This window comes from Nyctereutes procyonoides, unplaced genomic scaffold (genome assembly GCF_905146905.1).
Source record: "Nyctereutes procyonoides isolate TBG_1078 unplaced genomic scaffold, NYPRO_anot_genome, whole genome shotgun sequence".
In the NCBI taxonomy this organism is placed as follows: domain Eukaryota; kingdom Metazoa; phylum Chordata; class Mammalia; order Carnivora; family Canidae; genus Nyctereutes; species Nyctereutes procyonoides.
The window spans coordinates 14,808,409-14,824,907 of record NW_026575146.1 but is presented as its reverse complement, the minus strand read 5'-3'; the positions used below and the strand labels follow the sequence as shown (position 1 = coordinate 14,824,907).

Sequence of the window (16,499 nt, the reverse complement as noted above, 5' to 3'; positions counted from 1 at the left end):
AAAATGATAACATTTCCTTGCTGGATTCTCTCTATTGAGTGTAATTCCTGAGGTGCTGGAATACTGGAGTATGCGCAGCAGGCCACAGAAATGATGCCTTTTACCTGCAAACTGGGATTGTCTCTTCAGAGAGTGTCGGTTAGGTCTTCTGGCAAAAGTAAACATCCTACTGAGTGATTTAGTGCCCTTTTTTTCCCTTAAGCTCAAAGTCAGGCATAATTTTCCTAAAATAGCACCATCTTAGCTCCAAGTAAAAGTAACTTCCAGATGTAAGAAAGTGTATTTTTTTAAAAATTGGCCATAAGAATTTGTCCCACCTGATTGCCATTTCGAAGCATTTGGAACTACATAAAACTAGATGCTTTCTACATCAACTCAGCCTCAATGTCAAAAGCTTCCACCTCTTCACATAAAAGAGCCACAGATGGCAGCCACCAACATGGTAGTATGGTTCATTCTCTTGAGTAGTGTATCCAAATGGTCATGAGAAAGAATGAGTGTAAGATGTCACCAAATAATTAGGGCTTAGCTCAAGAGATATTTAACAAAACTATTTAAAAAATTCTGAGTACAAGTTTAGAGAAAAGGTAAAAGCCATTTGAAAACCAAGGATGTCTGTAAACTGTACAGTTGGTCCAGTTCCACTGAATTTTCAATTATTCTCCTTGTATTTTCTGTCTTGAGAGTGAACTGTAGATGGGTGGAATGGTTTTCCATAATGACTGATATTTTTCTGACACATGTCCCACGATCATGTTACAAATTATTGAAGATGTTCAACTGGCTCAAGCATGCATGATAATCCACTGTAGAAATGGAACCTGAAAAAAAAAAACACTGACTTTTACTTCTCAATTAGAAAAATGGAGAATGCCTATAGCTTCAGATATTGCTTAGATACCTGAAGATAAGTAATTAGGTATCATGAAGAATGTGAGATGAAGTAGATAACACTGTCTCTACTGCAAGAAGTTTATTATCTAATGGGGAAGTCAGATCAAGCAAAAAGGAGGTGTGTGTGTATGTATGAAGAGAGGGAAGTGTAAAATCAACAACTGAAAACAAGCATATAATTTACATCTGTGCTTCCAGGAATATACATAAACATATGGCATCCATAACAAATGAGGAAGTACATAAATACTGCTTGAATTCCTGGAATGACTGAATGACACCAGGTTATTCCTAGAATGTTATTTTATAGTAGTGTTTTAAAGGAAAAGGGGTGCATGATTTAACCAGAGGAGTCAAGACTTTGATATTTGAAAAGATTATTTTAAAGTTGGAGGGCTAGAAACAAAAATTTTGGACTTTGCCAGGGGAATGTAATAACAAATGGGTGACTAGGTGGGGGGTGTGGAGTAGGGGGTCTTAAATGGCAGGTATTCATTCAGTGATCACTAATGCAGGTGCTAGATCATAACCACTACCACAATGAACATTTCAGGCTACTAGCCTGCAAAGTGCCATGGCCAAAATGTCGCTCATTAAATGCTGGCTATGTATGCATGGAGCTCCAGCACTAATGGACTGCACTAATACAACAAAAGAGAAAGTGCATAAGGAAAACACAAACTTGAAAGCACAGTTAAGAGGCATGGAGCCAGGATACAGGTAGTTCTGCAATTCATGTGTGAGGGGGAGTCTTGGGACTGTCCCTCAGCTGACATCAGAGCCTCTTAATCTCTTTGCTTTCCGGTATCATTACAGGAATTACAAAATAAATATCAAGGCCACTACGAGGTGTTTGACCAAGAAATGACAAACTCCACTGTATTTCATAGATAATGCACAGGATTTTCCAGAGTAATTGTGACTGCTTTTCATATTATAAGCCATCTTTAGAAGCTAATTCCCACTGAAGATGCCTGCTCCTTTGCTTCTATCCAACATTGGCCCTGACAAGTTTCATCCCAATGATGAATGAAGCAGGGACTCTGTGTGGTAGCCCCAGGCAAGTGGAGGCTGGTGGAAGGAAGCCCAAGAAAGAATAACAATTTGAGTATTGGGCCAAAAGGGCCAGCCTATAGATGGGAGAGAATAATGCAAATGTAAGAAGTATGATGAAGGGGAGCAGATGATGGCAGAGTAGGAGGACCCCTAAGCTCCCCTTGTCCCGTGAATACAACTAGGTAACTACCAAATCATTCTAAATACCCCAGAAATCAACCTGAAGACTGACAGAAAAAAACTTCTCAACTAAGGGGAGAGAAGAGGCCACACTGAAGAAGGTAAGAAGTGTATAGATTCAGCTTGGAAGAGAAACAGATCATGGCTACTGTGCTGGGGAGGGAGCCACCATCACAGAGAAGGGCAAGAGACATACTAGCATGCATGGGAAAAATGAACCCCCATAGCAAGCAACTGGCTTAGAAACAGAGAAGGGCCAAATTTCGTGACTTCTAGCAACCAGTGGAGCTTAAAGCCTAGAGTTTTAAAGGTCAGTGGGTTTGGCTCTGGGAGAGCCCAGAGGACATTGAAGCTGCCCTTGAAGAAAAGAATGAGCAAACAGCCATGAATATACAGCATGGAAATAATGATCTGGAGAACACCTGGAGCACATAATGAGGAGGTTATTTACTCATCTCGGAGTGAGTCCCAGAGAGTCAGCACTCACAGAGAGACCACTCCAGGAACAAAGGAACTGCCAGGCATCATTTCCCTCCCCGGCCTATCCACATAAGCACAAGGCCACCTACAAGAAGCAGCTCACAGACACTAGCTACCAAACTTGCTTACACCAAGCCCCACCCCCCCAAACGCTGGAAGAACTGCCCTTCTGAGTCACAGATGCCTCATTCCCAGCATGACAGGCCCCCTCCACTAGAAGACCAGCCCAAACTGCTGCCAGCACCTCATCTTCTGACCCAGGAGTTTTGCAGCGCCTCAGTTCTGGCAGTGGTGGTGACAGGTCTCATTTCACAAGCAGACCAGAACATACCTGGTGAAACTTGCCAAATTCAGGCTAGGGACCAAACACTACCTACAACAGACAAAGAGAGCTTATGTAGATGGCTGGCCTGAAGGACAAAGTGGCCAGGACACAATAGCAGTAGAGCACATGCAGTCCATATTGGAGATACTCTTAGAAGTACCAGGCCCTGATGAATAGGGGATACTGCTCTGCAGGGCACTACAGGACCTCTTCTTCATAAAGCCATTATCTTCGAGAGCAGGAGACATAGCTGACTTTCCTAATACACAGAAATAGGCAGAGAGACTTAGACAAAATGAGAAGACAGAGGAATGTGTCCCAAATGAAAGAATAGAACAAGGCCACAGCCAGAGATCTAAACAAAACAGATATAAGTAACATGCCTGATGGAGTATTTAAGGCAGTGATCATAAGGATACTCATCAGACTTGAGAAAAGAGTGGAAGACATCAGTGATACCATTAACAGGGAGATAAGAAATAACATAGCAGAGATAAAAGGCTCAATAAATGAAATGAGAAACATGCTTGATGGAAGGAGTGGCAGGCTGGAGGAAGCATTGGGATGAGTTAATAACCTAGAAGACAGAATAATGGAAAGTAATCAAGCTGAACAAAAGAGGGGGAAAAAGAATTATGCAAAGTGAGAATAAACAGGGAACTCAGTGGCTCCATCAAATGTAATAACATTTGTATTACAGGGGTCCCAGAAGAAAAGAGGTAAAAGGGGGCAGAGAATTTATTTGAAGAAATAATAGCTAAAAACTTCCCTAATCTGAGGAAGGAAACAGAAATCCAGATCCAAAAGGCACAGAGACCCTTCCTCTGCCAAAAACCAACAAAAGCAGATCTACACTTAAACATATTGTAATTAAAGTGGCAAAATTTAGTGATAAAGAAAAACTATTAAAAGCAGCAAGGGAAAAGAAGACAGTTACATGGAAAGGAAATCTGATAAGGCTATCAGCAGATTTTTCAGCAGAAACTTTCCAAGCCAGAAAAGAGTGGCATGATATACTCAAAGTGTTGAGTGGGAAAAACCTGCAGCCAAGAATACTGTATCCAGTGAGGCTATCATTCAGAATAGAAGAGATAAAGAGTTTCCTAGACAAACAAAAACGAAAAGAGTTCATAACCACTAAACCAGCACTGCAAAAAATATTAAAGGGACCTCTTTGAGTGGAAAGGAATGATAGTATGAAGGTAGGAAACACAAAAGCAGTAAAAAGGAATATTTCTGTAAAAAGTAAGCCAGGGAACTCACAAAATAAAATATGTAAAATATGACGCCATATATCTAAAACATGGAGGGAGAGGAGTACAGAATGGGTTCAAACTTAAATGACCAGCAACTTAACATAGACTGCTACATGCAGATGATGTTATATATAAACCTAATGGTAACCACAAATCAAAAACCCCTAATAAATATGCAAAGAACAAAGAGAAAGAAATCCAAATATATTACTAAAGAAACCCAGTAAACATCGAAGAGAGAAAAGAAAGGATCAGAGAAAATCTTCAGAAACAATCACAAAACAAGTAATAAAATGGCAATAAACATATAGCTATCAATAATTACTTTGAAAGGAAAGGGACCAAATGCTTCAATCAAAAGACAAATGATGACAGAATGGATAAAAACAAGATCCATCTAAATGCTGCCTACAAGAGGCTTATTTTAGACCTAAAGACACCCGCAGATTGAAAGTGAAGGGATGGAGAAACATTTATCATGCAAATGGATATCAAAAGAAAGCCAGAATAGCAAAATTTAAATCAGATAATAGAGACTTTAAAACAAAGACTATGATAAGAGACAAAGAAGGGCACTACAAATAATAAAAGGCACAATCCAATAAAAGGATACAATAATTGTAAATATTTATGCACTCAACATAGGAGCACCTAAATGCTTAAAACAGTTAGTAACAAACACAAAGGAACTACTCAATAATAATAAAATAATAGTAAAGGACTTTTTTTTTTTTAAGTAAAGGACTTTAACATCCCACTTACATCAATGGCCAGATTCTCTAAACAGAAAATCAATAAGGAAACAATGGCTTGTAATGACACTAGACCAGATGTGTTTAACAAATACATATTTAGAACATCCCATCTTAAGACAACAGAATACATATTATTTTCAAGTGCACATGGAATATTCTCCAAAACAGATAATATATTAGGCCATAAAATAAGCCTCAACAAATTAAAAAAAAATCGAAATCATACCATACATTTTTTTCTGACCACAATATATGAAACTAGAAGTCCACTAGAAAGACCACAAATACATGGAGGTTAAATAACATGCTACTAAACAATGAATGGACCAACCAGGAAATAAAAGAAGAAATTTAGAAAGTACATAGAAACAAATGAAAATGAAGCATATATACACACAAAAAGAAAACACAACAGTTCAAAATCTTTGGGATGCACCCAAAGCTGTTCAGAGAGGGAAGTTTATAGCAATACAGGCCTACCTCAAGAAGCATAAAAAAAAAAAGTTTCAAATAAACTTATACCTAAGTGAGCTAGAAAAAAGAAGAACAAACAAGACATAAAACTATTAGGATAATGGAAATAATAAAGATTAAACAGAAACAAAAATAATAAAACAGATCAATGAAACCAGGAACTGGTTCTTTCAAAAGATCAACAAAATCGATAAACTTTTACCCAGATTAATAAAAAAAAAAAGGGAGAAAGAGGACTCAAATAAACAAAATCAGACACAAAAGAGGAGGAATAATAACCAATGGCACAAAAATACAAAGGATTATAAGGGAATATTATAAAAAAAAACTTTATGCTAACAAATTGGACAACCTAGAAGAAATGAGTAAATTCCTGGAAACATATAACTTTCCAAAACTGAATCAGAAAGAAATAGAAAATTTGAACAGACAATTACCAGCAAAGGACATTAAATAAGTAATCAGAAAATTCCCAACAAACAAAAGTCCAGAACCAGATGGCTTCACAGGCAAATTCCACCAAACATTTACAAAATAGTTAACACCTATTCTCTCAAACTATTCCAAAAAATGAAAGAGGAAGGAAAACTTCTAAATGCATTCTATGAGGCCAGCATTATTCTGATATCAAAACCAGATAAAGACAGCACAAAAAAAAAAAAAAAAGAACTAGAGGCCAATATCTCTGATGAACATGGATGCAAAAATCCTCAACAAGATATTAGTAAACTGAATCCAATGATACATTTTTAAAAAAATCACTCACCATGATCAAGTGGAATTTATGCCTGGGCTGCAAGGGTGGTTCAATATTTGTAAATCCATCAACATGATATATCACATCAACAAAAGAAAGGATATGGGCAGCCCCGGTGGCTCAGCGGTTTAGCGCCGCCTTCAGCCCGGGGTGTGATCCTGGAGACCCAGGATCGAGTCCCACTTCAGGCTCCCTGTATGGAGCCTGCTTCTCCCTCTGCCTGTGTCTCTGCCTCTCTCTCTCTCTCTCTCTCTCTCTCTCTCTCTGGGTGTGTCTCTCATGAATAAATAGATAAAATCTTTAAAAAAAAAAACAAAAGAAAGTATAAAAACCATATGATCATTTCAACTGATGCAGAAAAAGGATTTGACAAAGTACAACTTCCATTCATGATAAAACCCCTCAACAATGTAGGTTTAGAAGGAACATATCTCAATATAAGAAGGCTATATATGAAAAACCCAGAGCTGTTATCATCCACATTGGGGAAAAATTGAGAGCTTTACTCCCAATGTCAGGAACCAGACAAGGATATTCACTTTCACCACTTTCATTTGACATAGTACTGGAAGTCCGAGCCACAGCAATCAGACAAGAAAAAGAAACAAAAGGCATCCAAAATGGTAATGAAGAAGTAAAACTTCCATTATTTTCAGAATACATGATAATCAATATAGAAAACTCAACAGATTCCACCAAAAAACTGCTAGAACTGATAAACAAATTCAGTAAAGTTACAGGATACAAAATCAAGATACAGAAATTGTTGCATTTCTATATACCAGTGATGAAACAGGAGAAAGAGAAATTAAGAAATCAATCCTATTTATAATTGCAACAAAAATATAAAATATTGAAGAATAAATCTAACCAAAGAAATGAAAGATCTGTACTCTGAAAATTGCAAAACACTGATGAAAGAAATTGAAGATGATACAAACAAATGGAAAGAACCTCCATGCTCACGGACTGGAAGAACAAATATCGTTAAAATGTCTATACTACCCAGAGCAAACTACACATTTAATGCAATCTCTATCAAAATACCAATAGCATTTTTCACAGAACTAGAAAAAATAATTCTAAAATTTTTATGGAACTGGGACACTAGGGTGGCTCAGTGTCTGCATTTGGCTCAGGGCGTGATCTTGGGATCTGGGATCAAGTCCTGCATCAGGTTCCTTGCCGGAAGCCTGCTTCTCCCTCTGCCTGTGTCTCTGCCTTTCTGTGTCTCTCATGAATAAATAAATAAAATCTTTTAAAAAATAAAAATAAATAAAATAAAATGTGTATGGAACCACAAAATACCCTGAATAGCTAAAGCAATCTTGAAAAAGAAAAGCAAGGCTGGAGACAACAGTATTCTGGACTTCAGAGATGTCTTAATCAAAACAGTATGGTACTGGCACAAAAATAGACACATAGATCAATAGAACAGAATAGGAAATCCAGAAATAAGCCCACAATCATATGGTCAATTAATCTTTGACAAAGCAGGAAAAACTATCCAATGGGAAAAAGACAGTCTCTTCAACAAATGGTGTTGAGAAAACTGGACAGCAACATGCAAAAGAATAAAACTGGACCACTTTCTTACACCACACACAAAAAGTAAACTCAAATGGATGAATGACCTAGATTTGAGATCTGAAAGCATAAATATCCTAGGAAAGAACATAGACAATAATTTCTCTGACATTGGTCATAGTAACTTTTTTTCTAGAAACCTCCCCTGAGGTAAGGGAAACCAAAGCAAACATAAACTACTGGGACTACATCAAAATAAAAAGCTTCTGCACAGCAAAGGAAACAATCAACAAAACTAAAAGGCAACCTATGGAATGGGAGAAGATATTAGCAAATGACATATCTGATAAAGGGTTAGTCCCTAAGATATATAAAGAACTTCTACAACTCAACACCAAAAGAAATCCAATCAAGAAATGGGCAGAAGACATGAACAGACATTTCTCCAAAGAAGACATCCAGATGGCTAGCAGACCCATGAAAAGATGCTCATCATCACTTATCATCAAGGAAATGCAAATCAAAACCACAATGAGATATCACCCCACACCTGTCAGAATGGCTAAGATAAAAAACACAAGAAACACAGGATGTGGCCAGGATGTGGAGAAAAAGGAACACTCGTGTCCTGTTGGTGGGAATGCAAGCTGGTTAAAAATAGGACTCTACAATCCTGCAATTGCAATGCTGGGTATAATCCTGCAATTGCAATACTGGATATCTACCCAAAGAATACAAAACTAATTCAAAGGGATGCATGCACCATTATGTTTACAGCAGCATTATTTACAATAGCCTGGTACCCTGCTGGTGGGAATGTATAATGGTGCAGCCACTAAGGAAAACAGGTTAGCCGTTCCTCCCAAAGTTAAACACAGAGTTACCATTGGACACAGCAACTCTCTTACCAAGTATATGCCCCCAGATAATTGAAAATGGTGTTTTAAAAAATTGTACACACTTCTTATAACAGCATTATTATTACAGCCAAAAGGGGAAAACAACCCAAATGTCCATCAACCAATAAATGAATAAAATGTACTTTACCCACACAACAGAATATTAATCAGCAGTAAAAAGAATAATGTACAGATCTGTTTTACAACATGGATGAAACTTGAATACAAATCAGGCTGAGTGAAAGAAGCCAGACATCTTGTAGGATTCCATTTATATGAAACGTCCAGAATAGACAAACCCATAGAGACAGAAAGTGGATTCGTGGTTTCCCAGGCATTAGGAGGAGGAGGGAATGAGGAACGGCAGCTGATGGGTATGGGGCTTCTTTTAGGGTGATGAAATTGTTCAAGAATTTGATGGTGGTGATGGCTGCACAACTCCGTGAAAATACTAAAAACCACTAAACTGTACACTTCAGAAGGGCGAACTTTATGGTATGTGAATTAAATCTCAAAACTATAATTTAAAAATTTTAAAATAACTATGATCAGAATTAATACAAGAAAGAAAATAAATTTGTTAATGGAGCAGCGTAAATAAAAAAGGGAGATCAGCCATATGGAATATTTTTAAAATAATAATTATCGTACATCATAACATTATATAAAGATTATATGTTCCTCTCCGTGAATTTACTTTTTTCCCAAGACTTTGTATTGATTTGTACTCATTTTGAAAATGCTGCCTAGAGGCAAATTAATAATTAACATTTGGCTACTAATTGGGCCTGGGCTCGGGAAGTGGAAGGATGACATAAGTGAAGTGAAAAACATAACCATATATCATGATTTCCCCCTCAAAAAAAAAGAAGAAACAAAAATACCGATAAAAACATGGACTTTCATGCCAAATAAAAGTCCAAAAATCCGAAGTAAATGAAAAGAAGATGCCATAAGCCCTCCATAAATGTAGACCAAAGAAAATGCAAAATATTCATAATGGTCATAATTCAATCCAAATCCAATATAGTTACTCTTCTGTTTGCAATTATTAAATAAATAATTGTTCCAATTATACTTAGATTTAAAAAAAACAACAACACATCAATGTATGTAGAAGTAAAACGTCAAGGGAAGCACATAATATTTTCATACCAGAAATCCAAAGGTAAATTCCAATTCGTGCTCACTGGAGAAAATGATGGTGTGTGAATCTTCTTCACGATGGCCCTCCTATCAGCATGTTTCCTTGTCTTTGGTGTCAATTTTTAGATGTGTCCAATGTTCCTGTTTATTTGGGGCTTTTCTGTGAGAAGACTGATTTCAAACAGAATTCCCATTTTGAATACAGCATTCAAGTTCAAGCTTATTACAGTCAACAGGGCTGCGTAAAGAATTCTGGGCATGCAAAATGATTCCTGAAACGAAGCACCTTCATTCTGTATCAGCTTAAAAAGACATAAGTTTCACAGCCTACATTGTGATTCATTTCAACCTAAAGGAAAGAAGGTGAATTTGTCTCCTCCGAGCCTGACATAGATGCAAGATGACCTCTTCCAAAGCAGCCTGAACAGAGACTAAGCCTAAAAGATGATGACTTTGCAGCTCCACGATGACCCGGCCAAAGTGTCCTTGCTTCCATTCTTCAGGGGATACTGGCCATTTTCAGCAGGAAGACCCGGTGGGGGCAGAGGACAGTCTTGACTGGGTGCCCCACAGCAGAGGAAATAGCACAGTCCTACCCTGCTGCCCCCAGAGGCCAGCTATGCAAGGATTAGCATTTTGCAAAGGGAGAACTGATGGAGAAAGTGTTCAGCTGGCAAATGCACTTAGAACATTCTACTTTTCTTGGAAACTCACAAGGATCTTATTCAATGATCTGAACAGGGACACCTGGGTGGTTGGCTCAGTGGCTGACCATCTGCCTTTGGCTCAGGTCATGATCCCAGGGTCCCAGGATCAAGTCCCACTTTGGGCTCCCTGCAGGGAGCCTACTTTTCCCTCTGCCTATGCCTCTGCCTCTCTCTGTGTCTCTCATGAATAAATAAATTTTTAAAAATGATCTGAACAATCCAACAGTAAGAAATCATTAACCTCGTTTAAATCTAATCACAGAATCTTCTTTTAAAATAAAATGACATGTAGAAATCTACAAATGTCTAGTAATGCACACTTGGGGAAACGCTAGTGTATACTAGTAATGTTTCACGTTTTAGCTAAATTTTTGACGTGGGTTATGATAAGGGTTGCCAGATAAAACACAGGATGACCACTTACATCTGAATTTTAAATGAACAGCAGATAATTTTTCATATGAAGTATGTCCCCTGTCATACTTTTATTTGCTAAATCTGACCACCCTGGTTGTGACACAGGACTCCTGAACGAAGCTTGGGTGACTAGAAACGCCTCTAGTTGCCATCCTACTGTGCCTCCTCCTTACCCCTCCTGGAGCCTTTGGGACCTTACTCTGAAATGCTATATGCTAGTTGTTCAGGCCACCATGACAATGAAGGCTGTTACCTTCTTCAGGGTAGCACTCTGGGAGCCCACTGGAGCCCGTTATGAGGTTGCCATCTTCATCATGCCGTTCTAGAGTCCCAGGGGGACAAGTGGGAGTGGGGGTGGTGGGTTCAGGGGTGGTGGTGGTGGTGGTGGTGGTGGTGGTTGTCTGTGTAGTGGTTCGAATGGTGGTTGTTGGGCGCGTAGTGGTGGTCATGCGGCTGGTGGTAGCAGTCGTTGGCCTCAGGGTCGTCGTGGTAGGTCGTGTGGTTGTGATGGGGGCATGGGTGGTTGTTTTGACAACCTCCAAGCCCACTAGAGGCTTCCCTCCAAGACTCAGAATAGGCTTATCCTGGGCACTGGCCAGGGGTTTGCCGTGCCGCCCCTGCCCAAAGAGGGGCAGGCCATCAGGGCTCACCACAGGGGTCCCTCCCAGATCTGAAACAAAATCAGACAAAAGCTGTCTTTGGAAATCATCCAGAGAAAGTAAAAACCAACTGCAAAGCGTCTTCTCAAAGCTTATGGCTTCTTGGATTTGAATCAGTAAAAAGCAAAGGAAATACTAAAAGCATATCCAGCAAGGGTAGCAGTATCTGCTGCGATCCAGAAATTTCTGGCCTTATTATATTGTCCCTTACTCTGTATTACCTTAGATACTGTGTGAATATTTCATCAATATGCCCATTACCCTGAAACAGCTCTTAGTCTCTAGTCCGGAAAGTAATTCTTTCCTCCTCTTGACACCTACAACTAAGGAGGAAGAGTGTTACATTGTACTCAGGGTGGCAAACTTAATCTGTCCAGGGCCAGAGAAGATAGAGGGCCAGATATTTTAAATTTCATGTCTCAGCCTCTCAATTCTGCCATTATAGGGCAAAAAAAGCATAGAGAATATACAAACAAATGAGTGTTTCTGTGTTCCAATACAACTTGGAATATGGATACAGAAATGTGAATTTCATAGAATTTTCACGTTACAAATATTATTATTCTTTGATTTTTTTTTGCAATTATTTGAAAGTGCAAAAACTATTTTGAGCTCGCAGACAGTACAAAAACAGGCAGCAGACAGGGTTTAGCCTTCATGCTGTCATTTGCTGACTCCTACTGCTCTACCCTGTCCTATCTCAAGAAGGAAGTCAAGCATCACCTTTTCTGGAGGGTGGAGTCTGTAGGGTGAGGTCTGTAGAAAGAGTAGAACTATAGCTGTATCAGGGAAAATGCTAAGCTCTGCCCCTTTGGGGTACTCCTTTCCATCTGGCTAAAAAAAACTGGACCAAGGGCCCCCATTAAAAATGAGCAGGGGGTTATTATTCCACAGCTAATTCAGAACACTTTTGTTGCCCTAAAACCATCCTCACTTACCCACAATGGTGCGACCGTCTCCTCCTAGTTTAATCCGAAGAGGATTTCCTTGTGAATCCTGGAGGTACCTTCCTTCTGCATTCAGTACTAACCCACGATCGAGATCCACGACCTAAACCCATGACACAGATTACAGAATATTCTGCGTGTGAATCCACCTACACAAACATAGGCACGAAGCTTCCGCAGAAGGAAACCATAACAGGAGTAGGAAACATTATTTTTGCCCACATCATTCACAAGGTTTAATAAGAACAAAGTGCAAAAGGGTCCCCTTTCATATGATAATTGCTTACCCAGAGAATATATAAATTGTCTTAAGTTTCTCAAATAATGCAAAAGATGTTGAAAATACTGCTGTCATTTAGTATGCTGTGTGTAATGCTGAAAAGCAGCAAATAACTAAGTGGTCATCAGTGGAGGGAACAGATTAAATAAAATATGGCTCATCCACACAGTGGAATACTAGGGGCCAATGAGAAGGATTTGGAAATTCTGCATATATTGACATCCACTGCTATGGACTCAGATTACGGACTGACCATTTTGCAGAATAAAAATATAATCAGGGTTGCTTGGGTGCCTCAATCGATTAAGCCTATGACTCTTGGTTTTAGCTCAGGTCATGATCTCAGCATCATGAGATCGAGCCCCATTTGGGCTCTGCACTCAGCACGGAGTCTACTTAGGGTTCTCTCTCTCTGAACTCTCTCTCTCAAATAAATAAATAAAATCTTTTAAAAATATTTTTTCATTTGTGTATATAATATATATTCATTTGTGTACATAAGCTTAAACTGCAAAGAAAAATAATCTAGATGGACATATCCCAAACTGTTAGCAGTGGTTCTCTCTGGGGAGTGTTTTGGGGTGTTTATTAGCTTAGAAATTATCTTTTCCCTATATTTCTTAATTGTTTCAACTTCTTGCCATGAACATGTATTGCTAGTGTATTAAAAACATGAAATGTTTCCGTCTGGCTGTTCATGTTGAAACCTGAAGTTGCTATAACAAAGACAATTTAATTTGTCATTAAATTGCCTAATACAGAATGCTGGCAAAAATTCCATATTCTAAGGAATTATAAAAACTTTTGGGGTGGGGGAGAGAAGCTATTACTATCCCTGTTAGGGATAAGCTCATGCTCTACACTGGTGGTGTAATGAAAATTGCTTACAATGACATTTTGCTTTAATATACATTCTTCCTTTGTAAATTCCTGTTCCTTTGAGAAATGACAAAAATGTATCTTTTTATCAGTGACTAAAAATTTCCTGAAGTCTCTCAGTATGTCTTCCTAAAACTTACTGTCATAAACGGGAGGTTTTGACTGGGAATTCCTAGTCGTGATTCTCTGAAAAAATATTTTAAATCTGGTGAACATTTTATATGTTCTGCCCATTACCCTCTAACCTGCTAAAAAAAAAAAACCTAAACAGCCCCAGGAAGTGAAAGTCATTTAGCTTAAACCTATATAGAACACTAGTAGCTTTTTTTTCAGCCAAACAATTGTTGGAAATATTCAAAAGGTGATCTGATAAAAACTGCCCATTTGATCCAGGGTTTTCTGGTTTGTTCATTTGTTTTTACCCTGCTTTCTTTTACAAAGGATTTGGGACAATTTACAGAAAAATGTGTATACTAGTTAATCAAATAATAAAAAAATAAAATAAAATGAAAGCTATCAAAGGTGGAGGAAAAGAAGTCCATTTGAGAGGCTAAGCATCGGGGCCCACGTAATTGCTGTGGGGTTGGAACAAAAATTTGTGTGATCTTCCTAACCAGTCAAAGCAAACAAGAAATAAAGGCCCACTTATCTTATTAGCTATGAGAAGAAAGCAAACCAATTACTCAGGAGAATAAAATAAAAGATCTTTCTGAGTACTGGAAGAAACAATATACAAGTATATTAATGTACGAGTGGTTAAAACTGGAGAAGAAAAAACGAAAGACCATTTCATTTATTTCTACACAATGCCCACCATTTTTCTCTTCCCAGCAGCATGAAAACAACTGGTATGTGTAAAAAAGTTTACCCTACCCACTTTGTTCCTTGTGGGCCATTGATAATTCTTTGTCCACTTGGTTTTCCGTTACTACCAGGAAGCACTTTCCCTTCTACATTTGGACTGCCATTATAACCTACATGGCATACAAAACAAAACAATAGCAACAACAACAACAAAAAAAAACAGAATCTGTTAAGTTCAACACTCCAGTAAAGTTGGCTTCATACCAAACTCTAAGTAGTAACATATCATTTTGAACAGAAATACTAAACAGAATTTTAAACCAATAACTGGTATATATTAGATGACAGTCTTAAATCGGGACTTCTAAATACCAAATACGGACATCTATTAAAAGTACAATAAAGTCACAGTTTTCTGACAATATTGAGGAGAGGAGTCCAGCATAAGTAAATTTTCTCAATAAAGCTTAAGACGGTAGTGGCTATAGCGTTATTTTAGCCAGTTGGAAGATAGAGGGAAGGAAGGTTAGAAGGATCGAGAAAACTATCTCTAAAATAGACTAGATGCTGTCCTGGTCTTCCCAGCAGCTTATACTAAACCCAACATCTATTTCTAGCTGAATCAGGTCCAGTCATCAATCACCAAGTGTAAATGCTCAGTGCTGACTTCTGTGGGGCCGCTTGAGAAACGTTTGCTCAGAGCGAAGTAGAAGGTCCAGTTAGCTGTGCCTTCATTTGCTGCTCTTTCTGTTCCTAGCACCTGCCCTTCCTCTTTATCTCTGCATTTCTGATCTGTTACAGTTAGTAGAGGTCTGTTCTGGAAGCACTGTGATCCAGCCCCACCCATGGCACAAAGTATTTGGGCTTTCTGACAACTATTTGTAGGTCAGGGACTTATTTTTCTTGCTCAAATCATAACAAAAATTAAATATTTATTGAATTCCTGCTATCTACAAGGGAATGTGGATTTTACATCTGTTATCAGGGTCTTAGGTTTGCTTAAAATAGTCCATTTTAATAGAGAACTGACCTCTATATAGGGCATTGTTCTATGTCTTTACATTGGGCTAAACTAATAACAAAGTACAGAGTAATAAACACTAATGCATTCATTCAACAATCTTCCATTAAGTACCAATAGCATGCAAAGAGAGTGCAAGGTGTCACTAAACCAAACGCTGACTTGGAGTAGATACTGTAGATCCCTGGGGTCCATGGGGACTCTAATTCATAGCTATCTACATGGTGCCCTCAATGTAAGTCACACATCTGCCTCTTACATCTGCCTCCGTGTGACAATCATCTTTAACATGCATTTTCTGGAGGCTTTAAATAACATTCGCTGATTGCAATGTCTAAGCAATTCACACCCAAGATGTGAGTTTAATCGCAGGGTATGTTGAGAGTTTTTACATGCAGAATCAACAAGAACAAAATCCAGCCTACACAGGTACCCACTTCCTTACTGTGGATTCTTTGAATATAGCCTGGCAGGTAAGCAACTAAAAATAACCTAAAACAGGGATCCCTGGGTGGTGCAGTGGTTTAGTGCCTGCCTTTGGCTCAGGGTGCGATCCTGGAGACCCAGGATCGAATCCCACATCGGGCTCCCTGCGTGGAGCCTGCTTCTCCCTCTGCCTCTCTCTCTCTCTCTCTCTCTCTCTTGTGTGTGTGTGTGTGTGTGTGTGACTATCATAAATAAATAAAAAATTTTTAAAAAACTTAAAAAAATAACCTAAAACACAGGAACCCTAGTATGGCATCGTGACTGTGACTCCTTTTCACAGATTAAGAGCATATGTTGGTGAATTTAAAGAGGCAGTATGCGATGGAGGAATGGCAGAGGATGGGAGGAGGGCTGCAGCCCCGCCACATAGCTTGTCTGACTTCTGGAACCGCTCAGATCCCTGAGTCCTAGTCTCCTCCACTGAAAACCAGGACAAACAATGCAAGAGGTGGTTAAGAGGCCGAAATCCCCTTACATCTGTAAAGCTCTTCACGCAGTGCTGGGACACAGCAGACACTCAATAACATAAAATAAAAGCCTCCCTAGAATT

At 38.7% G+C, this 16,499-nt stretch overlaps 1 protein-coding gene and 1 long non-coding RNA gene across 2 annotated transcripts in view; both read right to left on the bottom strand.

The window, feature by feature from the left end:
- Window positions 1-16,499, bottom strand: part of FNDC1 (fibronectin type III domain containing 1) — a 101,146-nt gene that overhangs the window by 23,186 nt on the left and 61,461 nt on the right. The window contains exons 12-14 of the mRNA XM_055310754.1: window positions 14,512-14,612; window positions 12,471-12,582; window positions 11,127-11,543 (exon numbers count right to left, since the gene is read on the bottom strand). Coding sequence (XP_055166729.1) covers window positions 11,127-11,543; window positions 12,471-12,582; window positions 14,512-14,612 — 630 coding nt within the window. The remainder of the gene's footprint in view (window positions 1-11,126; window positions 11,544-12,470; window positions 12,583-14,511; window positions 14,613-16,499) is intronic.
- Window positions 262-11,116, bottom strand: LOC129500373 (uncharacterized). The gene is made up of 2 exons (XR_008662542.1): window positions 9,759-11,116; window positions 262-821 (listed from the first exon to the last, which is right to left on the bottom strand). It is a non-coding gene; the product is annotated as an uncharacterized LOC129500373 (long non-coding RNA).